At 42.7% G+C, this 26,268-nt stretch overlaps 1 protein-coding gene across 2 annotated transcripts in view; it reads left to right on the top strand.

Annotated features, from left to right (window-relative positions):
• Positions 1–26,268, top strand: part of USP34 (ubiquitin specific peptidase 34) — a 1,940,069-nt gene that overhangs the window by 38,292 nt on the left and 1,875,509 nt on the right. For both annotated transcript variants that reach the window (XM_069234398.1, XM_069234397.1), the window contains exon 3: positions 7,366–7,789. In XM_069234398.1, the coding sequence (XP_069090499.1) occupies positions 7,366–7,789 (424 nt within the window). The remainder of the gene's footprint in view (positions 1–7,365; positions 7,790–26,268) is intronic.

Here is a 26,268-nt window from a genome sequence, read left to right as displayed (position 1 = left end):
AATAAAAGTGTCTAGAACTGGCTTCTATCTTTCGAGATAACTTTCTGTGGACCTTGCTGGTCCTCGAGAGAGAGTTACTTTAGGAGACCAACTTCAGTAGTAAGCCAAAGTAACCCCTTTTGCCACTTAAACAAGCTTTTGTTGATAACGTTTTTAAATGTCAACTTAGTTGAATTTTCCAATGGTGGTTCGTAGTTAAGTGAAAAGCGCATATTTACTATACCATGTAAAATCTATTCCTTCGGCAGATTTTTCTCGTCGTGGTGTCTAAAAATACAAAAAGTAAGTCTATTTGTGTAAATTGATGTCTGATTTCTTGAGTATCCTTGTGTATTTCCCCTTCAGTTGTTTTGGTGCTGTTCAAATGCTTTACACTTGTTCCCTTGTGTAATCCTTGCTTCTCATAGCGAGAACTACCCAGGGTCGAGCTAGAGGGTTTAAGACCCAAAACCTACTGGTCTTAAAGGGCGTTGGTTAGTGTGTTACACTGTGAGCTGAACAACTACACTATAAGATGCACCCTCCTTCAGCAGCTTGTTTAGTTAGAGTTATTGTCACGCCCTTTGAGATCCTCCATAATGGAAGCGAACCATCCAGTCTTTTGAAAGAGGTTCAATATGTATGTGTGTGTGTGTGTTAAGATTTGGGGTGCACTATATTTTAGGTATGGCTAAGTAGCCCTGCTGTGCACTCACAAATACCTTCTTGGGTTCAGTCATGTAAGTTTACTCAACCTTAAGCTCAAACCTGGGTAGCTGTTGCTGCGATCAGTAAGGCTTAGCAAAGGAAAAATGTGTAAAGCATTTAACAACGAAATAAGAAAGTCACACTACACGAAAAAAACAAGACGCCAGGTTAGACAAATAGATTACGTTTGTATATATCTTTAGAGACCTTGATCGTCAAAATCAACCGGAGGGTTTCGGAGATATAGATTTTTAAAGAAATAAATAATGTTAGCATCAACCGTAAACAAGCATTGGTCAGCTAAAACCTTAGATATTGTGAAAGTTTGGAAAAGTTAGTTGGGCAACTCCGGCAGAGTTGGGTGATCAAGTCCAGCAGGACAGCGTTCCAGGTGGCTAGAGAGGATACTTTGGACAGTTATCTGGCCACCAGAATTTTTTTTTTTTTTTTTTTGGAGCAAGATCCAAACTTTACAGGATGATTGCCATAGACAATAATGGAGTGGTCCTTATGCTTAGAGATGCAGGCTCAAAGATGCTCAAGGATACTCCGGATGCTATGCGGTCCACTTGGGTGAAATCTGATCAAGTCCTCTGTCCACAAGTGAGTGGGGTGACTTTGGCCATGGTTTTCGGAGTCCCACAAAGTCCTCTTTGAAGGTTCCAAGGGCTGCCGATGCAGACCATGCGCTTTTGCAACACAGTGGTCACTGCAGATATTTGATGGAGGCTGGTAATTTTCACGAGTGACGAATCCGGTCACAACCAACACCGACATGTTGGCAGACATGGGTGCACCTTTTGCCTATCTTCCATTTGTCCTGTGTGAGGGTGGGGCATGTTGGGGGGGATTAGGGAGTGGGGTTGTTGTGGGGGGTTTTAGGGGAGGAGGAGGTTGGGGGGCTTAGGGGAGGAGCAGGTTGGGTGTGGGGCCCGTCATTCACTTCCAGCAAAACATTTGCGGTGGCTACCAGAGATGTGATTTGGGTCCTTCAGCTTTGAAGACCCCAGTGCTGTTCTGGGTGGGGAGTGGGGCTGCCAACTGACCCTTGGAGTCTCTGCTTCATACTGGGGCCGGGGAACAGTTTCCCCAAGCCAGGCACGCGGAACCGGGTCCAAACTTCGCTAGCCCAAGGTGCTGCAGGTGCAGTCGCTGTGGGGTCACAGCCTCTCTTTTAGCGCTTCCAACGGTTGCAGAGAGGTCTCCTCCTTGTCCTCTTTCCAGGTTGAGCAAGTAATGAATTCTCGGGTGCCGGGGTGTCCATTATATCCCAGTAAAGTGCCTCAAAAGGGACAAAAAAGGTCTTTACCCAATGAGCTAGGTGGTCCCTTCCTCTCTGGTGACAGAACTTGTGATGCGTGTTATCTGGCTATCCCAGACTGCAACAATCCTGCCACAACCAACATGGCAGAACTCTTGACCTTGGTAGCCCACCCCAAAGATGAGGCTACCAGGGGGGTACACACCCCTGGAAAACAGTCTTGAGAACTGGTTTTTCCTCATCTGTCCCTGACTCTACTCTGTCTTCAGGAAACAAAAAGCATCCTGCCTGAGTGTTGTCACAGCGGCCCTTCAAAGACAGCTTCACCTTTGACACACGACTTGTGGGCTGACACCCCGGGCAGCCATTCTATGGGAATAGGTCATGCCTTCCAGTGCGGCAGCAGCCTTTGTTCCTGGCCTGGGAAACATTTACATGTCTCCACCCAGGCGGGCAGAAAGCTTTTGTGAAGCCACTAGACTGGCTGGGGCACAGAGTTGCAACCTCGTGAAAATTGCTTACCTTTAAAAGTGACATTAATTTCGACTTGCCCATGAAGTTACATTTATTGCCGTGATTAACTTGATACCTTACATGACCCACTTTGGTAATCCCAGTCAAAAGTTAGCCGGATTGGGATGCCACCCGGTAAATGGCAAAGTTTAACTGACAGTGAAAACATTGCCCCTCCAGTCTGTAGTGGCAAGTTGGGAGCCATCTTGTGTTTGTCAAACAAAGGCGGCACAAATAGTTCTGTAACCCTGGTTGGAAACTCTGTCTTACCTTTCCTGGGTACCTTGTCAGGGATGTTTAAGTAAGTCATGCCTTGCCAATCCTGTTTCCTTACAGTGTGTCCCACGTAATGAGATTTCTTTTTTTATTTTATTTTTTGTCAGTTCTGCTAATCCGCCATTAGGACTGGTGTTTTTCCTTGAGAGTGCGTTATTTTTAGCCCTTGAATTTTTTCCATGAAGAGCAGCAAGTCCTTGTGCCCCTCTCTGGAAGTGACTGTACAATTAAGTCATTCCTCGTAGAGTGAAGAGTTGTGTTGTTGTGTAGCCATTTTAGTTATAGCTCCATGCACGTTAGTTTGACACTAGGCCGCTGTGCACTTTGACCTAGATATATTTGATTTGGCTTCGAGTTATTATTTTACAATAACCAGTTTTACGGTCTTGTTTTGTTTTTATCTAACTGTTTTTGCTTAGCCCAGCACTGTGCTCTCAAACAAGACTTTGTGCTTTAGTTAAGGCTACAGTTTGGTACATTGCCGGTGAGCGTGGCAGAAGTTTAGTCTCCAACATTCGTAGAAAATACACATCCTTACGTAGGGACATTTTCTGAGAACATCGGCTGTGTTATTATAAAAACACTTCTTAGTCCCATTACACATTAGGAGGGAGATTCCAGCCAGGGAACCACGACTGTATGCTGATTGCTGAATGCTTCGCTGCAGATGCTAACGCAGACTACAGGCCTTTGCTCGGGTATGAGGGTTGATGTCCTCCCGGGGGAACCTGAAAGGCAGAATTAGAGCTTAACATGCTGTGCTCAGATCATGACTTAGATAGGAAATAGTCCATAAATCCTAGTGGCAATATGATAGCATTATTCTTATGCTTCACTCTCCTCGTCACCGTTTTAATATTGTCATGTTGTGTCGTCCTGGTTATTGCAGCTCACGCTTTGCTATCTAAAATGCAGTCGTTTTATTAAACCAGTCATTAAAACTCATACTGCTTCTTATTGTTATTTATATATGAGACCAAATTGTGAATGAGAGAACCGGATGCGACCTGTGTGACCACGACTTCCTGAGAAGCCTAATATGTCATGCGCTCGGCTGCCCAATCATCTGTATCTTCTGGTAGACATGAGGCACTGCAAATTAGCCGGAGCAAAACTCGGATTTAGAGCAACAGGTGTCACCCATAGTGGGTCAGACTCAGTCTACCACACCGTGGACGATCTTGCTGCTCAAAATCCAGTAGTCTCATTAGAATAATCGAAGCCTACGCGACAGTGTTAGAATGTGTTAGAGAGAAGTGTAAAAATTTGTCTCTCAAGGTCCGCAATATCGCTCTATCAATTTCTTTTCTTCTGCCCCCACACTGATTAAAGCCGCTTCCATCTGTCAGTGGGGCATGCTCTTCAACCTGTTCCCACACCAGGTCTGAGTGGTAAAACACTAGGGTTTTCTCTTAATAAATGACCTTTTGCTTGGGAGGGTACAGCAATGTGTATTTTATCTCCATTACACAAAGCTTTTGTTCCACCTGCTCACAGGTTTTCCTGTGCTTGTACACTTATTTAGCATAGTCTGGAAAGATTAGGACCTTGTGAGACCCATGTTGTACATCTGCCACATTTCTTACTGTCCAGATGGTGAGGTCCCCGTCTTAGTAATTGAGGAAGGAGGTGATTAAAGGCCTGGGCTGGGTTCCGGTGTGAGGTTTCTGAACAAGAGTTTCAATGGCTTACTCCTTCGGGAAACTGGGTGAAATCTGGCTAGCGGGTGCAGAGTCATGTATCCAAGCCTCCAGGAACTGCTCTGGTTGTGTGCCTTCCAAACTCTACTGAATTCCCACAAAGCGAAGGCCTTTATCATCCTCACCCTTGACCGGCATTTCCTCTGCAGTCATTTTTAACTTCCTGGGGTGTTTCCTGACCATATCTTTCAGAGCTGCGGTGCCGCCCTCTACCTCAGCTACACGACCCTGATTTTGCAAAGATGCTGCCAAAGGACCATCACCTTGTCAGTTTTGAAAGGCTACTAGGGTGTAGGGGGACTGATTGTTTGGCTTGAAGGATGATCTCTGTACTTGAGGTCTGGGTGCCCTGTCTTATCCACTCCAATGGCATACTGTGAGCCCAAAGTCCGAGAAAGGGCCTTTACATATTTGTCCACCTTCCCTTGCTTTGGGATAGCTTTTTCCTTGGCCATTTTTGTGACTGTCCAGGTAAGGGAGTGGCCTGGCATCTTAACTTTTATCCCCAGAGAACACTGCTTTGTTCACACATAGTTTGCTGTGTTTCCCTGACCTGCTTGTCCCCACCTCCAGAGGGCCTCGTGCAGTCTGGTATGATTTTGGTCAGGCTACGCCCCTCCCATGGCATCATCTTGGTACTAGGCTGTGATCAGTTCTTCCCAGTCACTTGTTCAAGTCACCTGTTGTCTCTTCATGTCTTAATGGACTCCAACATCTGTTTCCCCAAAGAGTGTTCATCATGCCCCAATGGGACCTCAGTCCGGTCTTAACCATCCTCATATGAGCACCCTTTGAGTCACTGCACAGTTGGCCACTTTGATTATTAGCCATCAAGACTGGTTTTCTGCTGGCCATAACATTGATAACTTTTATGTAATCTGTCAGGTGTCATATATGTCCGTTGTTGAAAGTGCAAATGCGTGTGTTTAAATCTGGCATTGCTACGAATTCTTGTGTTCAAGCCTACACCTATTGTGCATCGGGCATGCAGTGTTGCAAATCTGTGATCCTTACCTGTCCCACTTTAATCAGTGGTGACAGTTGATATGGTGACAGTGACTGGTATAGCCTAGTGATATTTTGTTTTCCCTTCTTATGCGCCAGTAAAACATTGTGTTTTGGGCATCAGCGGGACCGCTGCGTTAGCTCATGTAGTCCCTTTCCTGGTCATCTATCAGGCAGCAATTTGGGCATATACATCCACATTTACCAAGCACTACTGCCTGGATAGTTAGGTCAATTGTGATAGGCACTTTGCCTATTCGGTCCTGCAAGATTTCTTGGTCTAATCTGTTCGCAGGCCCAACTCTGAGGAGGTATTGTTTGGGTGTCTGTTCTAAGGTAAGGATTCTTTGTCTAGAAGTCTCTATCAGATGAACAAGTTACTTACCATCAGTAGCGTCTTATCTGGTAGAGACTTTCTAACTTCAGATTCCATCCTCTCTGCGAACCGATTTCTGCATAGGACCCTGTTGCGGCCCGTAGTGATGCATGCCAGTTCATCAGCATTTTTTATGGCTCCGCGCTTGTGCTCTGGAAAGGTTGTGAAAAGAAACTGATGTCCGAGCACTCGGGTGGTGCCTTAATAGGCACTACTCATGGCACTTCTGGTGCGGCTAACATGGAGCCATACAGTGCCACCACCTGGCACGCAGAGGTACTGCTCGAAAATTTCTTGATCGAGTCTGAGGCCTGGAAGTGATTCTGACTTAAGGAATCTGCGGCTAGATAGCCTCTACCGGTTAGAGTGTTACCAAACTCAAGTAACTTGTTCTACAAGTGATATTCTTCTTTAAAGGCATAGGACGGAAAGGATGCTGATGTTATTTATTTTTGTCATGCACTTCCTACTGTTATTTAGTGCTTGACTTTGCTACACACAGTGTTTCCCAAAGAAGTAATGTGATTATCCAGTTCAAGTGCACATGTATGGGTGGACACCAGTATTGAGCAATAGTACCAACATGGGATATTGACTTCTCAAGGGTCTGTAGAAAAGGCTTTGCACCAATTCCACCACCTGGATCAGATAAAACTGCTTTTCCTGATGCAAGTGTTTCAACTTTCTTCCTAACTACTAGTGGGACTGGTACAAAACAGCATGGTCCTCACTGCTAGCAAGGCTGGGCAGTGTCCGTCTCTTCTTAGCTCATTTCACTTGCCTGCCTATGTTACATCACCAGTACTATTTCATTGAGTGCTCAAGAGATATCTAGATGCTTCTAGGTCAGGGTTCTGCAAAGTCTGTCCTGGAGAGCCGAGTCCATGCCAGGTTTTTAGCATATCCACATTTAGAAAAAAGATGTTTCAGAAATCTACATTTTTCTAAATGTGGATATGCTAAATATCTGGCATGGACCCGGCTCTCCAGGACCGACTTTGCAGAACCCTGTTCTAGGTATTGATTTAGGAACAGGTAGTATTGTAGTGTGCTTTAGAAAGTGTTAAAGGTAAGCAATATTACCACTCCAGCTAATGTATATTTGTGTGTGTGTATATAAATAAATGTCTGGATTTTAAGTGATTCTTGTTTAAATAGTGGGATGGGAATGCCCGATGGTTGGATTTTGAATGAAAGTATAGGTTAACTTAGTATTCTTTGTATGAGGGCTCCAAGGTATTACCCAAACATTAGAGAGGTGCATCTTAGTTAAAAAGACAAATTTAGCATTTCCTCCTTTCTATGTTATGTTGTCCAAATTAAGGACCAACAAAGTAAAATTCAACTAAAGCCTCATATCGAAATGTGAACCATTAGATAGAGGGGCGCCTTGGGTGTACGCTTGAGCTCTTTTTCAGTGCAGAAATATTTTCCATTCGGTATACACCAAAAGCAGTTAAATAATAATAAGAAATCCATCCAGGTTACTTAACAAAAACAATTCTCTCAGTGTGAAATGCTCTGACATTTTGTTTCTCTTTTTGCAGGCAATGCCTATGTTGCTTCAAGGAGTACAAGCACTTGGAAATCTTTAATCAAGTTATATGTGCACTTATTAACTTGGTGATTGCTCAGGTCCAAACTTTGCGGGATCAGCTTTGTAAAAATTGCACTATTGAAACGGATTCTTCACACCAAGACAAGAATAATGAAGGTGGAGAGGCACTCTGTGTTGGAAAGGAGTGTCACAAGGACGATGAAAGCTTGGAAGGTGACAACTTTGTTGAAAAGAAGTTATCTACAACAAGAAATTGTAGCCCAGGAGAAGAGGAATCTGCAAAAAGCACTGACCTATTTAATTTATGGAGCTTTGATGAGAAAGAAAAACTTTTGCTATGTGTGGCGAAAATCTTTCAGATTCAATTTCCTTTGTACACTGCATACAAGCATAATACTCATCCTACCATAGAGGTATTGTTATTTTTTTGTTTATTGGGTATGAGTGCTGGGTGGTTAGAAGCTTCTGTATGAGAAATTGTATCTAAATGGTGATGTCATACCTTAGATCTTGATACATGAAAGCTGTTTGAAGTCATATGCTTCAGTGCTTAGAGTTTTGAGCATTTGCACCTCAGAAAAAACAACAAATGTAATCTTTCACAGCATGTATGAAGTTTACAATGAGTGACAGAAGATGTTTAAATGGGTCATTGGAAACTGCTTTTTTAAAGAACATTTTAAGAAAAACGATGTTACCTTGTCCATACAAGGGAATGTGCATTAATTTTTAGGAATTAATAAACCGCTGCATACAGGGTTTAAACTAGTGCCCCAGTATTAATTTAAAAAAATGTTTGGACCGTTTTTCTGAACACAAATATCTCTGATTTGTTCCTGCGCATCAGGTAATCAAATATATTTTTTGGTAACATAAAACATGCTGCACTCATGAAACTATCTAACCCCTCTTCTTTGAGAGGCACTAAACATAAACAAAGTATAATGGTAAATAGACCTGTGTGGACATGAGCCTTTCTTGAAGACAGTGGAGAAAATTAGAGAAACAAGTACATTACTGGACCAAAAATATAATAGCACAGTTAACATAACATTTTATTATGCTCCAAAAACCTGGTGAGATTTTTCTTTATTATTTAAGTTATGTCCGTGTTAGTGACACACATCTAGCCAGCATTTAAAATATATGGACCTACTACCATTTTAGATTTAGTGGGTCATAAGTTTGTATCGCAGCAGTGCACAACCAGCATTCTTTCCGAAGTTAATAAAATAAATTTCATTCACTTGGATAGTAACTGATATTTGAGCTGCCAAAACAGTTTGTTTAGCTACATTAATAGTACTTAGTTTTCTTAACTAGGCAATAAAGTCTAATTTGCCTCATTTGAGAAAATCCTTCCCATCAAGATAAAACATAATTTCCATTTTACTATTTAATTGTACATTAGAATTGATAATAATTTGACTCATTCAGCCTCAAATGTTGAATATTTAAATCAGCTGTGTAAGAAAGTGAATAGTAGAAATTGTTCAGCAAGTTTTTTTAACTCTCCCTTTCATATAAAGTTTTTTAATCTACTTCATAGGGCAGTAGTACTAATCGTCTGTCTCCATCTGCCTTTCTTTTCCTTGGGGTTCTCTCTGATAGTCATAAATAGGAGAAGGACATCTTACTTGCAGGATCTCCAGTAACACCATTTTTTAAAACATGTTTATAGTACACAAAAATGTCCCTTACCTTTTAAACCAAGAAAGAATGAGAGAAGTCTACAGACCTTTGCAAGAGCTCCCAAACTCAACCAATTCACAACCCAAAAATGTAATGGCAATAACTCATCCAGTCCTCTATTTAAGGCCTAACAGAACAGCCTCCAGGAGTATCTTTAGGCATTAGAGGAGATGCCTACTCAACATGTGTTGTGAATCGGTATGATAAAAAAACATAAAAGGCAACAATTTTGATTATTTACTTACTTTTTTAAACCACATCCAGATAACCCAATTATACCTACATTATGTTTGGATGAAGACATCCGTGTATTAGCCCTTTCTTACACTTGTATCATAAAAGCAAAATCTATCTCTAAGTGACTAAGTACGAAAGATGCTAATTGACGCTTTACTTTTATGAATTCCAAATATTGCCATCCTTCACATTATCCAGTGCAGTGAGTGAAGCAGTTTGGTTTTCTAGCCTACTAGAGACGGATCCCTGAATACTGATGCTTTTCCAGTTTCATCTGACATTTTCTAATGTCTATTTTCATGTTCCTTTTTTTTTTTTTAAACATTTTTTAATTTGTATTTTTGTTCACTCTTTTCCCAAGGTCTTTTTCACCTACTCTTTCTTTAGAGCCAACACTCCGGATGTCTTTAACAAGTGTTCTTTGTGTGGAGGAAAGAAGTACTGGAATGATGAACACTGTCTTTTGTCTTCTAGATTCATAGTCCATAACGAGGTGCAAAATGTGCCTAGAGATTACATTTGAACAATTAATATACATGGCATGGCCACTTGTCAGGATGTTTTGCCATCTCCATGGTTTATCAGGGAAGGATTTTTGAAACTCATGACTTTGTTCAGGAGTGTGACTGGACTGGTACTGATATTGAGTTTTTGTTATCTAGTCACTTCTTTGGTAGCTTCATGCCTGGCCCAAATCTGAACTTGGAGTCCCTCAACATTATTGGCTTAATGCGGCTCTGAAGTTTGTAATGGTTGGGTGATGTATATAGTTTGAGCACACTCTTGTGTGCTCAAAAACAATGAAAGGGTGGACGTTTGGAATTTCTCTCAAAGAGTGCAATTTGACCCTCTGAGATGAGACTGCCAGAACTGAAGACCTGTTTGGCAGATTTCTCAGAACAATGACATGGTTTTACCAGGGAGTTTGTTTTAATTGGAGTCAGTAAGGGTGGATACATTTTGGAGCCTGTGTGTGTTTTTTTTTTTTGTGGGTTGGATTCTGTTGCACACTCGTAATGGACAAATATTAATTTCACAAGACAACAACCTCTCGGTAGTATTTTCTTCCACCAGAGCCAACCATCTGATTTCCCCAATCCAAAATAAACCACAACCTCGCAGTTCTGAAAAGGACAAGATAGAAAAACTACAACACATGACCCAAAAACAATTCACCCAAAACCTGTTAACACCCCCCTCATTTCAGAGTCAGCCTATTGTAAATGCCCTGTTAAACACCATCAGATCTCACCATTCTGGAATTTGCTTGACAATGAAGTACCCAGTAAATGTCAAGTTCTTCCCCCACAGTAGGCAGCTTCTTCCAAAGGTCATGGAATTTAAAAAGACGGAGGTGTAGAGGTTTCTTTTCGGATTATACTTTAAATTCAAGCTCTTCTGTCATCTTGGTCCTGTAATTGAGCCCTGAATATGATTGCACCTTTCTAGTTGAATTTCTTTCTCAAATCATACATTAACACATTGTTCCATAAAACAGTCCTGAAGGGACAAAGCAGACAAACAGCACATAGTTGGTTGTTGCAGAATTGGAAAGGGTTCTTCATGAGAACTTTAAGAAAATTCAGAAATGATAGACTATCTTCGTCTATGTTCTGGATCATAGAACACTTTATCAAGAGGCATGTCTTTTCATAAGATTGTTTTCCAAAGCCCTATGGGTGTTTACGTTGCTTGTATTTATTAAAACAAATAATAAGAGTACCTAGCTCAAAACAGTTTAAGGGTTTTTTAAGCCCTCTTACCTAACCTGCCCATCAAAAAAGGAAAACAAAATACTGCTATGTAGCAAACTTGTAGTGAGCAATATGACACTCTTTAAGCTGGGCTGCCAGAGAGTCGTGGAGTTTAAGGATAGCTTACAGAACATTTTTGTGCTCCGTTGAGCTAAGGATACATGAACCTTGCTCTTTACACTTTTCCTTTGTTGTTTCATTTTTCTGCACTTTTTAGCCCGATTAAATCTGTAGCTTTATACAATTGTCTGGAGGCAATAGAACTTTCCCCAGGTACACCAGCTTACCAAAATATGAATTTGTTTCACCCTTCTAAGCACATGTGGTATTGGGGGTTGGGAGTGAGAGATGGACTGAACACAGGACATTGCGAAATAACATAAACATTCCATGGTGTAGTGAAGGTATCTAGACAATTATCCAAAAAATGGGATAAATGAAAGGTGCTATTGATTGAATGCATTCGTAGGTTGAACCTGAATTATTTAAATGTAATCCTGGTTTATAATATTAGCAAGGAAAGTATTGCTTGGCTTAATCTGTTTTATAAACATTGAGATGAGACAGGTTATATCATATATCTAAGTCTACAAATTTGGTGTTATGAAAACACTCAGCTGCTTTATGAACAAAGCATCTGTGAACGACTTACAGTAGGAGTGTCCCTTGTTACTTTTGGTAACTCTAGTTGAATGTGGATGGCACAGACAACAAAATGACAAGCTGGAAGACCAAAAATTCAGCATATTTCCAGGGCATTAGAATAGAAAAACATCCCACAACCCATTTTGGTGTCATTAACTGAAAAGATTTTGATAGATGGAAAAAAAACGTTCTATAGTAGTTGTACCTGACTGGGAAAAAGAGTAGAACTGCCTTCCTGCTGATTTTCTTTTTTCTTTTTTTTCCAACTTGGAGAATTTCCCAGCCACTCAAAATCAAAAACCACCTCCTTCAAAGAAGCTGAGGTTGGCGCAGTCAAACACAGACCGAGCCATTGACCGTGATGGTGAAACATTTGAGCATAAGGACATACACCCCTAAAGTAGCATCTTTGTGTGCTGTCCCTGTATCATAATCCTCAAGCCTCCGTTTAAAGAATGAGGGCATCTCCACTTTGATGGCCTCCTCTGCTCAAACCCCAAGGGATTTGCTTTGTGTTCATTCTCATGTCTTTTAAACAAACACTGACTGTATGGCAGATACCCAGACCATATTCTAAGCCTACTGTTTTAGTTTTCTGACATTCATACCAGAACCCCAGGAATGATATTGACCCCCTCAGCTCAGTCATTGTTGACAATAGTGGCATACCTCAGGAGGAAAACGTCAGCCTTCCACATGGAAAACCAGGTAAAATGTCGGTAGGACTACTGAAGGTGATTTACCAATCCACTATTGTTTTCCTATGGCAGGATTATTTTCTCGGCTGGGCTAATACCAGTGCAAATATGGTAGCCATAGATTTTGTCTTTGGTCTGAATGTGATCGCTTGAATAGTTTGCTGCCCACACCAGTCTTGGTTTTTTTGATACCCCAATTTTACGGATGTTTTCACAGACAAGACATAGAAAATAGACCCTTCCAAGAGCAGCACATAGGCATCGTTACATCACAAACAAGAACAAGAGGGCTGTACACGAGGGGGGGCCCCTTCAATGTGTGAGTTTCCCTAGACCAAAGTATGACCACCACTTCCACCAGATCTTGTTGTGCTTCTGGAGACTTTCTTGCGTCTGGTAAACCAGCAGTTCCGTCATGGCACACCAGTCCACCCCATTTTGCCACTCTGCCAGGGTGAGGCCTTGAGGTGACTTCCACTTAAGGACAATTTTCCTTTTTGCAGCCAGGGTAGCTACCCCCCCACCAAGGTAAGTTCAACTCTGGGTCCTCCCAGGTCCTTCAGGATGCCCAAAAGACTGAGCTGCGGTGTTAGTTCCACCTTTCTCTTCAGGACCTGGGAGAGGGTTGCCTCCTCTCCTCACCAAAAACCCTGCAGTCGGGGATGGGCTAAAACACGTAGAAGTGAAAGCAAGTGGGGTGCGGATGCGCTACTGCATGCCACATACACTTGGGTGTGAGTTAAGAGGTACCCAAGTAATGCATTGTGTGAAGCGCAGTCTGGAGGAGACTGCAATCTTCCGATTTGTGGAGCTCGAACCTTGCCAGTGTGTCTCTTTCAGGGGGGCTACCCATCCCTCCCTGCTTGAGTGAAAGAAAGTCGTCTGGGTCATGAATGACTAATGTGTGATAGGTGCAGGAAATCCAACCCCTTTTAGGAAGTCGACCCATGAGCACCCTAACTCCAAGTGAGCTAAATTCAGGAAGAATGGTGGAATCTCTCAGGTGACAGGGCATGGCGCAGCTGTAGGTATTTGTGGAATTGCGAGCGCTAAGGAAGAGTACAGATTTACCTGCAACTTTGGTAAAGAGGCAGCAGCTGAGCGGAAACTGCTAATGTTCTGTTCTGAGATGTCATTGACACATCTGCATGTCCCATGAGAACTGTGTTTTTTTTTTTTTTTTTTTAGTCGAGCCTACAGGCAGCGCGCTTACACTGTTTCTCAGACGACGGTCTGTTGTATCTTTGGAGGAGGGGAGGGAGCACCAAAAAAGTCTGCCCTTACTTAATATTTGTTGGCACCATTATCTTTCTGCGTTCTTATTTCGTCAGCCCTGTGCAATGTCATCACTTCTTTGTCTCCATGTGGGACATAGACCAAGTACAGAATAATTTAACTTGGTCTCCCTCTGCCACTTGCTCTGAGATTAAGGTACTATTGTCTTTTTTTTTTTTTTTTTTGTATTTTTAAAACAGCGCACAGTGAGTTCGGAAGGTAAGGTACATAAGTGGACGTTGTACATGAGCACCAATATTATATAAATTAATTCATTTAGATTTTCTTGGGGTGGGGTGAGGGATAGGGGCTGAATCACAGGCTGTTGAGGCGATGCAGAGACTTGAACCTGGCTCTTCAGTTCAACAGTTGGTGCCCCATCTGCCTACCATGCACGTAGCGCCACATCCTTCTCATTGGCGTCGGTATTTGCAATCCAGACGAGCATGTCTGGGACCAGCTGTAGACCTCTGAAAAAAACCTTGTTCCCAGGGAATGTGCGCTTGCAGCAGCATTGCTAGCGCAAGAGCCTTTTTAATGCCTCTGCTCCTTTTGAAAGTATAATTCAGCAGTAGGTTAGTTTTTATGTTAAAAGTACTCTAAAGCTGATTAGAAAAAATAAAAAAACGGACCAAATCAGACACTCTACATATTAACTGTATGCCATACTGACTGCCACTAGCACACGTATCTATTTGGGTGGCATACATGTACATGATGCGTTACCATAAAATTGGTGCCAACCTTGCAAACCTCTTTGACAAAATCGTGACTGAACTGACATTTCTAACTAAATAAGGACTCTGATGGTGGCACAGAACCATTTACTGTAGTGTTTTTTTTTTTTTTTTTTTTTTTTTTTTTTTTTTTGTGGAATGTTACAACGTAATTTTGCCTGAGCTTATTGTGCTTTCATTGGTTTGAGCTGCACTAGTATGGCACATGCAAAATATTCATTCTCTGCTGTGTTGCAAAACATTGTTTTCCTTTCCTGAATTTCACTGGGGGCATGTTTTCTTGCTCTTATTACCCTTTTCCATAGTGAAAGCAAAATCTTTTGTTTTGGCATAGAAGAGATTAGAAAATTACAACTGAAATCATTTATTTTGTTTACTTCAGCAATCATTTACGCGCTGCTGTGAATGTTTAAGGGCACAATGAAAATCTGCTACTGAAAAAAACAAACATTAAAATAACTAAAGTACAAAGGTAGCAAATTACCTCTCACATTGGAAGGAAAGATCGAGTTTTTCTGGTTTTGTGAAGCAGCTCCTACTTTATTACAAATCTGTAGCAGGAGCTTCTTGAAGCTGTCCCTTCAATCTGTTCAGTTCTAAAGTTTGCAGAGACTAGGCAGGGTACACCACAGGGCACATGTGGTACAGGGAAGGTACACTACAAGGAACAGGTGATGCAGTCGGGGTACATGACATGGCACATGTAGTGGATGCATCCGACAGTTGCACTTTGTGTACTACAGTGATAACCAGGAAGCAGTAGTCAGTTAACTCCTTCTTTCAACTTGATCCTGGAACCGGAGCTTTTCTAAGAAGACAGACACTTTCTCACAGCCTGCGTACTTGACAGTTTTCTGTAGTTCACAACTATGTGGTCTTGTGAAATGCCCAAATTGCAGATAATAGAGGATGTCTCTGTTTTTTATTTTTGCCTCCTCCCATCTGCCGCCATTCCAGTTTCTTAACCCCTTCCGTCCTCCCTTTCTTCTTGCCCCTCATCTGCCAGGTCCCTATTTCACCTAACCCCTACCCACCCTGTAACTGTTTCTTCTCTCCCTCCCCCACCACACCGCCCTGTCCATTTTTTTCATCCCCAGCCTAAAGGCAAAAGAAAAATTGTGACGCAGCCAGCAAGAATTTTATTTTTTTCTTTTCACCGTCTTGCTCTCCACCAATTTACCTGCATTCCTATACGCCACCCTCTCTGGACTTACCAAGCGAATAGCTCGCCCGCAGGTGAGACATTTTGGCTTTGCCAGTGCTTGTTTTTGTAAGGCTCTAGGCTTGATTCAATTCTTAATACTTGAAGTAGGCTTCTTTATTGACTTGTGGTTCAACGGAACAAACCTCTGTCATAAAAAGTGCTACAGCATAGAAAAATTTATATCCGTATGGCCAAGGCATTCATAGCATCCAAGTGGTACTGGCCAGACTTAAGACTTTTCATTTCTTGAATCATATTTTATCCCAAGCCTCCCATTCGACTGCAAGTCCAAGAGGAGAAAGTACTTTATTGTAGTTGCTTTTTTCTAGCACTTGATACCTCTGAAATACCAAAGCACAGAGTGATGCTCTTATCGTATCATCTGCTGCTATGTTGAATGTTTGACAGCAAAAACGAGCAAGGATTATAATGCTTGAGTATCATGTTTTTAAGTCAAGTCATTGAAAACGTGCAGAATATGAGTTTGCTGTGCAACGTTTTTTGGGGTTATGCGTGATAAGGGGATTGCACTTCTTGTGTTGCTGTGATTGTGTTGGTGTGCTTTTGAGACACAATGTCCTCAGCATAGCTTTGGGAAGCTGTTGCATTGTCCTTTTCCATTTTCTGAGCATCCTTGTGTGTTTTTATCCCCAAGTCAGCTCAACAGTCCCCGAGCAACTGGAAAATGTTATTTTTTGTGTATTTTTGTTGACATCAGAGGTGATCCCTGGAGTTGCTCTTCATGTAACATTGTACCCCTTTTATAAGAGATGCTAATGTCCTCTTCTCTGCCTATGCATTACTATTGTTGCAGTGTATTGTGCAGTCAAGTACATGGGCCCTTTTGAGCTGTTGGTATTTGGTGGCCTACCAGCTCCCTCCTTGTAAAAACTCTGTTCAGTTTCCTGTGGCTCGGGGGACCTTCTCCTTCGTGTCGAAGACATGTATGAAGAATTTCTGCATTTATGTGATGCATGTGGGAATTTGCATGTATGCATCTAGACTGGCAAGCGTTGAAGTCCGTTGCAGAAGATGGTGGCCTCTTTGTACTTTGCTGCAAATGTCCATGATGGACATTGCAGCAGGCACATCTACATCTCCTGTCCTTTTCCCTGCAGCTAGGTGTATCAGGTGGCTGGGGATGGTAGCCAGCTCAGATGTGTAGTTCAGGTTTTCCATGCTGTGGTATTTTCCCTTCAACTCCCCCTCCTCCATTTCCTGACTTGTGGCCATCTTCCTTGGTGCCCCATGCCTTCCAGACTACCACCTGAACCAGACCAAATAATTCTCAGGGGTGGACACCAAATAGGAAGCCCACAAAATTGAGAGCAACAGCCTGAAGACGAAGGAACCATTGGACTTTTCTTTAAATTTGAGACTTCCTAGTTGTCTGATCAAGGGACTGCAGCCCCACCCACCTCTACCTGATGCTGGTGCGAAAAGACCGAATGAGGAGTGCAACATCTGCAAGGTTTGTCATTCTCATTCTCATTCCAGGCCTGGCCTAAGGCCGGAAAAAACAAGTTTATCCAGATGCTTGATCATTTGTGAGAAGGAAGACCTCTCCTACTTTTATAACGTGGACTGTGCTTGCTAAAAGGAGTGACCCAGTTAATCCAAGGCAAAAGAGATATGGTCTTGCTGACTAGATGGACCTATGTGGTACTATCCCATGAACTCCTTTTGATCCACAAGGTCACCCTAGCTGACTAGGAAAAACACATGTCACAAAACTGTTATATCACATTTACAAGTAAAGGGTGTGCCCGTACTTTCCCCAACCCAGCAGGTTTCCAGTGCAATACCTGTAACTTACTTTCTTTGGGGCTCCAGAATGACCCAGAACCCATTGGTCTTCGTTACTGCAGTCGGGGTCCAATCTTATTTACTGTAATGGGGTTGTTAATGTGCAGCCATCTGATCCTAATTCTTGCCTTTATGGTTTTTAGAGAGATCATCAGTTGAAATTACAGTCACACTTTTATTGATCAGTGGTTAGTGGTCCCTGGTGTTATAGGTAATTCCTTTTGGGACCCCTGGAACAGGTGGTAGCTCATGACTGGAAAAACTCTACAGCACTAGGTATATTTGGAGGTTCAAACCACTGCTCGAAAAAGGCACCCTGGGAAAAATTGTGAACGGTTCTTTTAGTTGTTCCTCTGTCCTCAGTATAGATGTCTGTTAGCTTCAGAATTCCAGGGAGTTGGGCAGTGACTCCTAGTGCTCAGGTACCTGGACACAGCAAGATCATTCCATGCGGGTGAACGGGTGAAAACCCTCTTACCTTGGTGATGTGTTTTATTTGTTTTATATATATATAGCCATTTTAGAAGACTATATTACTTTAGATAGAGCTAGTTGCCATTTTTATTTCAGAGCATCTTTTGGTTGCAGAAGTGGCCAGATCAGTAGAGTTCTACCTGTATTCAAATAGCAACCCAACCCCACCCCTTTTCTTTCTTCCTTTTTTTTGCAGTGGATACAGAGCGCACTCAACTTTATCATACCAAACTGTAGCATCTCCCATAAGCTGTCACTGATCAGAGGGTTCAAAACTCTTTTCTAGCACTTATGCTGAGCAAGCTAGAATGATGCTTGTGGTGGATTCTCTTGCTCAGAAGGTAGAGCCCCATGATTTTCTTTGTTCGTAATTGTAAGTGTACTGTTTACTTAACTGGTTTTAAAATCCTTTTCATCTTATTAGAATAAAATAAATATTGTCTGGGAACTTAGTGTATTAACTATCATGTTGCATTGCATTTTGAGTTTTTGAACTTTTCCGTTTTCTAAAGTAAACCTTAACTCTTTGTTTGCACTGCCTCAACAGTCTGGTGCTAAGAGTGTTTTTGAAATTTCAAACTGTATTTTGACCATTGGACATCAGTGGCAAACTGTTTTTACTCATGATGGTAAGGCTCAATAACCTCTCACAGAGAGTACTGCAATAAAAAGCTTTGCATGTTTTTATGCTTGGAGTGAAATGAGATCTAGTGAGAGAGAGTTGCTTGAGTTTTCACTCCTACCATCCTGGTGGAGTGTTGTGAAATATGTGTTTTTGACCACTGACTTTGTGTTGCACCACTTTGCACCTGGATTAGTTGTTCAATGTTCACCAGTTGCAGATTACATTTTTTATTCAGTTTAGCTGCCTATTGACTATCGTAGCGTTAGACACTGCCATGTTAAATGTTTTAGTATTATTCCACATTGTAAACTGTGCTTGTTTTCGTATTCTTTCTCCCCGAAGAGCTAGGACATATTATCACCGAACAGCTAGTACATAATATGGATGAGGTAGGCAGTCAGCATGATAAGAATGTACCAGACTCATGTTTTTTTAGTGCAAGCAGGGAAAGGTTTGGACTTGGCGGAGAGACAAGTTGGGAAAGTGGCCAGTTCCAACCTGTTTCTTTCAACTCTGACCTACATTAGCCAGCATTTTTTAATATTTCCTTTTTATGAGAGGGATGTTTCCAGAAAGCCCTTCTCTGGTTCTTGAAGATATAAAAAGGTGGCCCTGCTGAGTAGCCGTGAAATTTCAGAGACCTCGATCAGGATTAGACATGAAGTGTCTGACATCTGTCCCGTGAGGGTGGACATCTTTCTCGCAGTTGAACGGGGTTATCTTCTTGCTGGCATGAGAAAGATGAAGAGCTTGGCAGGCCCTACGGTGATGAATGTTTACTTTATTCTTTGCTGTGCATAATCATAACTACATATATTTGCTGGGTACATTGCAGTTGAGAATCATTTTGGTATATTTTCCTTTCATTACTGTGACTATTTTTAAACATGTGCTTTAAATCTACTAAACTCCTTTTTTTAGGAACCTCATGGTGAAATAATAATAAATGTCTTCTTTGAACTGAGAAGTACGTTCCAGAGAATTTTGTCAGCTCGGTCATTAGTGAAAGCAAAACATAGTTAGTTGGTTCCTGGGCTTGGACAGATTTGGTTCTGTGTCATCTGATGGCCATACCTTTCTTGTGTGAGTGACTGTATCTTTATATTGGTAGTGGTGATCCTGCATCCTTTTTTAGAATGAGGCCGGTCTTCAGTCCCCTTTCTGAATTTTAAGTGAAGTAGATCTTTCCGCTGTTTGATGGCCATTGGGAAGAAATGGTGGAGCAATGTGAAGTGTGTTCTTCCTGTGTTTTGGATCTTTTTGTAGTGCTCTAAGAAAGGATAGTGAGACAGTAGCTAGAGACTATTTGCATATTCTGGTCGAGACACAACAATAGATATGGTAGCCTGTAGCTTCTGAGGGAAAACTAGTTGAGGGAAAATGTCTGATTCTTGATTCCTGTTGTGGACAAGGGACAGAATGAATTCCATGTCAGAATTTTCATTTCAGTTTATGTTGATAGCAGTGACTTAAATTCCTGGGTGCCAGATAGTTATGGGTTGGTAAATATCCATCCTCCACAGAACAGAATCACATTTTTAAGTCGTAAGTTTAAAGCGATTCGGTATCTTTCTGGGTAACTTTTAGGCAGTGGTCAAGTTGTGAGTAGTCTAGATTCTTGGGATTCAGTTTCCAAAGGAATGTTGTTCCGTTTACATAGTAGCAAAGGTCAGGTCAATGCACCTGAGGTCTGGTAGCAGGATGAGTTACATAGAGGGTGAGGTTTAAGATGAGTTGATATGTTTGAGCCTGTGGTATTCTAGGGCCTATGCTGAAATGAGTTTATTTTTATTTTATTTTATTTTATTTTATTGTAAACACTGTAAGATGATATAGAACCCAAAGGGGACCAAGGCCCCATCAGCATTGAACAGTGATAAGTAATGAATCAAAAGATATAAGAAACAAATAAACACTGAGATGTTACCAATCGTGTTTTTGAGACATAATACACAAATTAAAAAAGATAAAAGATGAAAATTAGAGGATGGGCAGAGTGCTGTACCATGGGACATTTTGGGAGGGCATTGGAGGGGAGGAAGAGCAGGTTATCAGAGTGGTGAAGGTAAGGGTACGAGGTCGTCTGACCACTCAGTGGTAAGAATGTTACGCCTCGCTATGGTGAGGCCTGGAATCGGGTCATGCCGTGACGTCTATATACATGAAAGCGCCAGTATAGGCCGGGTTCTCTTGCGGCAGAGTGCAAAATATCAGGGTCTCAGTGTGTCGGGACTTCATAACTTTAAAATAGCGGACTAACTGGAGTCGTTGAGGCTTGGGCCTTCACTCAGTGTGATTCATGCTTGCCACTCTGTACCACTTCTGGGGCCCAGAGAGGGACTGCTATGAGAGGGTCATACTAGGGTCAGATCACTGTGAAGATAAGCAGAGGGGAAAAAGAAGAAAAGAAGAGAAAGAATAGGGGAGGAGAGGAAAGAGGTGGGGGGAAGGAGGGTAGGAAAAATGGAGAAGGGGAAAAATAAAGGAGTCCACATGAGAGGAGGGGGACAGATAGTGTTGGGCGGCCTACGATCCTCCTGCAGTGAGGAAGGGGGTCCACACCTGATTAAAGATTTGAGTTTGGTCTTGAAGGTTATAGATAATTCTTTCATGCATAGCAATGCAGGTCATAGCTATTATCCATTCCTCCTGGGTTGGGGGAGTCGGTGTGACGAAGGATGCAGATTTTCGCTGTAGCTAGTGCCGTGTGCAACAATCTTTTTTTGCGATCTAGAGAGATTTGGTAGAGAATTCATATCTTGCAGTAGTATGAGAGAAGGGGGGAGTGGTAATGGAAGCAGCATAGACTCAGCCAGAGTAGAGCCCACCATGGCCCACAGGGGCCAAACTGTCGGGCAATTAATTAAGATGTGTATCAGATCACAGCATGTCTCAGTACATCGCCACACTTCGCGTGTGGGAGATGCCCTGTCTTATGTAATTTCGCTGGGGACCAGTACCAGTTATGCAGGACCTTAAAGAGGCAGAACTTTAGACGAGTGTCACGGGTGCCCTTGTCCAGAGCCTCCAGATATCCTCCCAGTCTTTCGGGTCTAGAGTCCGCTGTAGGCAGTCCTGCCACTGTAAGCATAGCTTTTCTAGAAGAGGTTGGGAGTAAAGCCGTCTGGTAATTAATTCGTAGAGGCCCACCATAACTCCCCTATTCTGTCCCCATTTCCGTAGGTAGGACACCACTGGTGAAGGCTGGAGCCCCTGTCGGGTAGCGTCGGCTCCCTGGTACAAGCAATGCTTAAGTTGCAGGTATCTCCACTCTTGGCTCGGCTGAAGGGCGAATTCTTCCCGCAGCCTAACAAAAGGTTTAACTGTGTCATTTTCCAAGACCTGAGAAAGTTCGTGGATACCGACCATATTCCATTGTGGCCAATTGAGCACCTTGCCGCCTATCCGTAGTCCACTGTTATTCCACAGAGGGGCCTGAGCGTGTAGGAGAGGATGGATCCCAAGCAGGCGGTGAGCCCTTCGCCAGGCTGCCCGAGTCGCCTTCAGGAGCAGACCCGAGTTCTATGTAGTGGATTTTGTTACAGTCAAGTGGTGCTAGTGTCCGTCAGACGTAGGATGTGTAAGTAGCTTGGGCATGTCAGTTCTCTAAATTCGTCGGCGAGGTAGGTGACACAGGGGCCCCATGTTTTATCAAAAGTGGGCAGGGAGCCTGTAGCCACCACTGTAAGTTTCTCCATTCCCAGTATATCCCACAGTTTGTGTAGCCAGTCAGTGAGTGGGGATTGCCTTAGAACCCCAGCGAACCAGAGGGATCTGTTTAGCTGCTCCGAGCGCTAATGTGATAGCTCTGCCTTTTGGAGTTCTGAGGAGGGGTATGTCTGCGGATTAGGAAGCCCCAGCAGCTCATAGCTAGGGAGTCGTGGTAGGGTAGTGTCATAGACCTCATTTATAACCTTTAATATGTTGTCCCAAAAGGAGGCTATTCCGTGGCAATGCCACAGAATATGCGTTAATGTGCCCAGCTGTCCACAATTCTGCCAACATTGGTCCGTGGCGCCCCTGCGCCACCCAGCTATCCGAGCTGGTGTGAAGTACCAATAGTGTGCTATTATCAAGAATAGCTCTTTATTGTTCCTGTTGCATGCTGTCACCTGCTCACGCTGTAACACATCTCACCATTCTTTGTCTGTGAAGGAGCGCTCCCATTCCGTTTCCCATCTGCGCTTTGCAGGTGTCTGAAGCAAAAGTGATGGTGTGGTCAAAAAGCTGTAAATATCGGCTATTACTTTCTTATTGTTGGTGCGCGTTAACCACTTCTCAAAGGGGAGGAGAGGTCTACTCACGTGTGGTCTAATCTCTGGAGAGGATACATAGTATCGGATTGCTAGGTACTGCCAGTAGGATTTTTGCGTGAGGCCATACGCCGCCTGTAATTGATTAAAATCCATAATGCCTTGGGTGTCAAAGAGGTCTCCAATTTTTACAATTGGAGTTCTGCCAGTCTTGGAATGAGGCTCCCAAGAGAGCTAGGGGAAGTCAGGATTGCTGATATTCAGCATTTGCGGAGGTTTGGGAGAGGAGAGTCCCTTACCCGTCTGTACCCTGGCCCAGGTATCACCGTAGCCTTAACCAGGGAAATGTAGACTCCCGGCGGTCGATGTACCCTGGGGAGCCATGGGATCTTCCAGATGTGTGGTCCAGCCACTGCCTGGTCAATAAAGCACCAGTGCTTCTCAGTGCGTTCCCACGACCATTCCAGTAAGTATCATAATTGGGCAGCCTGATAATAACTAGCCAAATGAGGAACCACCAGTCCTCCCGCCGCCTGCGAGCGATGAGCCTGTGTCTGCGCCATTCTTGCCCTTTCCCGGCCCTGATATATTCTCAAATCAACTTCTGCAGAGTGATGGGCACCACGCTCGGAGGCGGTAGCGGCAAGCTTTGCATAAGGAAAAGCACTTTGGGTAAGAGGGTCATCTTTATGGCTGCTATTCAACCCAGCCACGAAAGTCCGTAGCCTCTCCTTTTGGCCTGGACTTCCCTTGCTTCACTCAGCAAGGCGGTATAATTATATTGTGCTGTAGTGGTCGGGGTAGTGCAGATGTGGAGGCCCAAATAGCTCATTGCCTGCTCAGCCCATGTGAGAGGTAGAGTGGTCCTCAGCACCTCTACTTCCGACTCTGATACCGTTAAATTGAGGATGGAGCATTTAGAACGTGTTGGCCTTAAAGCCAGCCACATCTCCAAAGGCGCTCCGTTTCCTCTGCACCGCTAGGAATGCAGTTTCTGGCTGTGACAAATCGAGCACAATATCATCTGCATATAGCGCAATTTTGTGAGTGCACCCCCCCCCCCCCCCCCCCCCCCAAAATCGGAATGCTGTGAATTGTCTGGTTTCACCATATGCGTTCCGCCAATGGCCTCCATATAGAGGGCCAAAGGCAAGGGTGACAGCGTACAGCCCCGTCTGGTCTCTCTGGCTATGAAGAAGATGGCAGACCTAATGAACCCGGTCAAAAGACTTTTCTGCGACAAGTGATAGCAACAAAGATTGTATGTGGGTTTGCTGCACTTCATCCAAAAGATGGCACAGCCTCTAAGTGTTATCAAGATAAACCTTGTCTGATCGGGATCTATTAACCCTTGCATGTAGGGGTTTAGCCTGCTTGTCAGGACACTGGTAAAGAGTTTGGCATCCAGATTCAATAACGTGATAGGCCTATAGAAGGAACAGAAAGCTGGATCCCATCCAGTCTTTGGAATAACCATGATCGTTCATACTTGCATCGAGAGAGTAAGCGTTCCGGTATTCACAAAATGGTTACAAAGCTGTGCCAATATGGGTGCCAGGAGGTTCCCCAAATATTTTGTAGACTTCTGACCCAAACCCATCCTGTCCTAGAGCCTTCCCACAGAAAGGCGGTGTATAGTCAGTAAGACTTCGGTAGGAGGTGATGTCTTTGTCCAGTGCATCAGCTGTTGCCCTTGAGAGCTGGGCCAAGGGTATCGTATCCAAATAATCTGTGATTGTCTCAGCGTCCCTTCCCTCTTGTGTGTAAAGGGAGGCATAACATTTCTCAAATTCCTGCAGGATTAACCAGTCTGTCATGACGGCAGCACCATTTTTGGTTTGGATCTCATTTCTTCAACGTTGCATGGCCTATCCACCCATCCTGCTTTGTTCCCCACCACATAGTTGTTCCCCACCACATAGTACATTTGCTTGGTACATCACGTGGCATGCTCCGGTACATCCGTATTTAAGGCCCTTAGCTCTTAACGCGCCACTCTGAGCTGGTGTTTTGCTTCCCGGGTGCCCGCCCCCTATGTCTTTCTTTCAGTTCTTTTACCCTTCTAACTGATGTTGTTTCTCTTTCTGGAGAGCATTAGTGCGTTCAGCAATAGATATAAATTGGCCCCTCACCACAGCCTTCAGGGTTTCCCATAGCCCAACCACTGAGGTCTCTGGCATATCATCAAGGGCTAAATAAGACTTAATCATGTCCCTTATTTCTGTGCACACCTCTGCATAAGTAAGAAGCTTAGTGTTGAGTCTCCATAACCTAAGTCCCTGTTTCGGAACTGGTACTGTGAATGGCAGTGTAATTGGGACATTATCGGAAAGTACCGCGACTCCAATCTTGATCTGGATTTCACTGTATTGTGATTAAGACTGTAGCAATGTATGTAAGCTGGTACTAAACTACTAGTTGTTGCAGTTACATTCCACTATATTTTTAATGAATCCTGGATGTCTCTTGATTTTGCTAATCATTAAAAGTAAAGAAAAATGTTATGAGGTACTGGGAGAATCCTGCAAAATTACTGGCCAGTTTTGAAGACAGATTCATTTTTATTCTTCAGGATCATCTAGTCACTTTTGCTGAAACCTATTGTTGCACAGTCCCTTTCAGGCAAATTAGAGTTTGGTGAGTCCTAGGTTCTGGAGCACCGTAAAATTGTGGTATTATTCCATAATTTTTCTTTACATGGATATGTTTATCTGAGGTGATAGTTTGTGAGAATTTGAATATGTTAAAGTAGGTCATTAACAAATTATTGTACTTGTAACAATTAATCTCTCAAGGTAGGTTATCACTAGAATTTGAAGGTTTTTTTTATATTGATGATAATAATAATTAGGGCTCCTGTTTTATGGGATTTACTTTTTGAACATTTCCATCTGTATTTATCCATATTTATTTTTTTGCTCTCTTATCAGTATTTCTCTATACTTATTTTGTGTTCTGTGAATAAATGAATTTGCAAAATGGTATTGTTCCATATTTATTTAACCAATAAACTTGCGTACTTTGATGTCTGTAGTGTTTTAAAAAATTAAGCAGCCAAATATAACATAACAGTACACCCACAGGTAAATATTAGCAATATAATATAAATATATGTTGACATATGTTGTTATTTAAGGAAATCTCACCCTACTTTTTAACTCCCCACAATCTAGCTGCTCATCTGTTAGCCTGGCATTGATGAAAGACAGTATGAAAAGTGACTCAAAAACAGTCAGTTTTTCAGTATTTTTCCATTTGTAAAAAAAATAAAAATGCAGACAGGAAACGCATTGTTTTAGGTCTGTATTTACCTGTAAAAATCAGTAAAAATGGAAAACTGGAAGCTTAGTAATAACCATGATCACATATTGGTTCTAATCATCTTTATGTGAATTGTATTTTATTTTGGGGGTGCCATGTTCTAGTCTGTTCTTTGCCTTCTTCTGTGAATGTGGATTGTTATTAAATATTGATTTTTGTAGCACTGTAATT

This window comes from Pleurodeles waltl, chromosome 5, assembly GCF_031143425.1.
Source record: "Pleurodeles waltl isolate 20211129_DDA chromosome 5, aPleWal1.hap1.20221129, whole genome shotgun sequence".
NCBI lineage: Eukaryota > Metazoa > Chordata > Amphibia > Caudata > Salamandridae > Pleurodeles > Pleurodeles waltl.
This window is presented reverse-complemented; position numbering and strand designations above follow the sequence as displayed.